This window comes from Pteropus vampyrus, unplaced genomic scaffold (assembly GCF_000151845.1).
Source record: "Pteropus vampyrus isolate Shadow unplaced genomic scaffold, Pvam_2.0 Scaffold255, whole genome shotgun sequence".
NCBI classification, from domain to species: domain Eukaryota; kingdom Metazoa; phylum Chordata; class Mammalia; order Chiroptera; family Pteropodidae; genus Pteropus; species Pteropus vampyrus.
Window position 1 is genome coordinate 1,007,606 of NW_011889036.1, and position 2,307 is coordinate 1,009,912.

Consider the following 2,307-nt stretch of genomic DNA (forward strand, 5'->3'; position numbering starts at 1 on the left):
CCTGCCTAGACCCAGCTCCACCTCCAGTTCCATAAAAGTTCCTGTGCTTGGATCCTACTGGACCAGAGAGGGCCATGTGACACCCCCTTATCCCAGGAACTTGGGGATAGAAAATGGAGATTAGCTTACACTGAAGAGTTAGAACCCCTTAGTCCTGGGGTGAAGTCAACCCCATACCAAAGCTGTGGGCTCTGGGAGGGAGCCACCATTATGTTAAATTCAGGAGCCCCAAGGCATAGCTGTCCATCTCAGATCACTACACTTGTTTCTCAGTCGGACTTGACCCTCTGAAACCAGACCTTCTTCTCCACCTCGGCTAGAACTGCTCTATCCAAAGTTCAAGGAAGTCCAGAAAATGCCCTATCTTTCCAAACTCAGAACACTCCTTTTCTGTCTTGACCTAGTAAAAGAGTCTCCATATTTCATAACTAATTTGACACTTTTTCTTACCAAATATTCATTATATGTTGATTGAATAATTACGATGTGCCTTATGCTGTGAGCAGGTGGACAAGTTTCCTCTGCTCAGGACTGAGTGTCAGTGCTCAGGCAATGAGGCTGCTGTCAAGGTTCTCTCTGCCTAATACATTCCCAAACAAAATTTCATTCTTAAGAATCTAAGGTTAACTCTAGCTCTTTCCACTATCTTGGAGCCTGTGGAGACCTACTGGGAACAGGACTTCTAAAATGACAAATATGTTTGGAAGGCTGTGGTCCAAAGCTGGCTATAAGCAGGGTCTCCAGAACCAGAGGGCACGCACAGCTCTTTTTAAAATTGGAGGTGTTTATGCTTGAGAGGAAGCTGAATCTATCTAAGCGAGAGATGTGCTTATGTGTTCAAGGCAAAGAACAGCACAATGACTCCTGGTGGCAAACCAAACAAAACCAGAGTAATCTGGGAAAGGTGACTCATGCTCATGGAAACAGTGGCATGCTTCGTGCCAGATTCCGAACCAACCTTCCTGCTAAGGCCATTGGGCAGAAGGCGGGGTGGGGAGGGGAGGAAGACGAAGAGCAGGAGGAGGAGGAAGAATCTAAGGTTAACTTTAAGCAAATTACCCAGGTAATTCTTAAGTAACAGATAAGGATGTAACAGGTAACATAAATGCTAATTAAATTATGTAAAAATGTCATGTCTGAATGAGCATTTAGCAAAAAAAAAAAAAGGATACAATTTATGTTAGAATGAGATGTAAAAACAAGCTCAGAAAAATCAGATTTTTATGAAATCACATTAATTTATTGTTAAAAATCTCTTTAGAGTAGGTGTCACCTTTTCTATGAGTGTAAGTGTTATAAAAATATAAGTAAACACACTAAACAATTCCTCAGGCTAAGTTACTGCTGCAGAATTTACTATGAAAGTGAATAAAAATCATGGGAAACAGATAGTGAGGTGTACAAAGATAAGATCTCTTTTCTTCTCACTTGAAACCCAATCTCTCACCCACAAAAACATCTACTACTCATATTTTTATCTCTCAAAAGAGTTTAATAAAGTACAATTTTAATATAACAAAGCATCACAGTCCAGAGCGAGAAATAGGGTTGACACTATAGGAGGCAGGTAAGATTCAGTGAGGGTGGTCTCAAGGTGGACCACTTCCCAAGGACCACACCACCCAACTTCTTCAGCACGACCTTCTGATTTTCATCCAGTTTGTACAACATTCTCATTGCCAACTGGCTCCCTCTGCCTCCCTGGCCAGCCTGTCTGCCCTCAAGGCCATAGCCAGTCTCTCTCTTGCCTTTTTCACTTTCCAGGTCTGTCTCCGGATATCTCCAGGGGTGACGGGTTGTCCGCAGAGAAAATGAGGGAGAGAGAGATCTGCTGCTGGGATCAGCTCTGCCCAACCTGAAGACCGTGCAGCGGTGGGCCCGGGGCTGGTGTGTAGAGACCCAGCACCGGCACCGTCCCGGGATTCACGTGCACTACCCGGTGCAATCATTTGTACGACATTTGTGATATCCAGAGCACTTAAAGGTTCTCCTTCACTACTACAGGCCTGGAGTCCCTGCAGTCTCCTGTACGCACAGACTTGCTGGGGCTTCTCCAGGGTCTCCTCCCATTGCCTGCGCCGGACCTCACTGCCAGGATGCGAAGTTATCCTTGTGACCCGCCTTTTGAAAATGCAGCTGGTCAGCCTCATAGGAAGTGCCGACCTTTCACGATGTCTCCGCTTGGTCTTGGCTAAATGGACTTCTCTTTTCTTTTTTAACGTCTGAGGCATCATATTTCTTATGAGCTTCCCCTTTGAAAACAAAATGAAATGGGAAATTCGAATAAAATGAGAGCTGAACACTTTC

General features: G+C 44.6%; 1 protein-coding gene across 1 annotated transcript in view; it reads right to left on the minus strand.

Annotated features, from left to right (window-relative positions):
• Window positions 1-994: 994 nt before the first annotated feature.
• The window catches only part of LOC105301932 (methyl-CpG-binding domain protein 3-like 2B), a 7,449-nt gene continuing 6,136 nt past the window's right edge, over window positions 995-2,307 (minus strand). Inside the window, exon 2 of the mRNA XM_023520263.1 lies at window positions 995-2,302. Coding sequence (XP_023376031.1) covers window positions 1,674-2,302 — 629 coding nt within the window. The 3' untranslated portion in view covers window positions 995-1,673. The remainder of the gene's footprint in view (window positions 2,303-2,307) is intronic.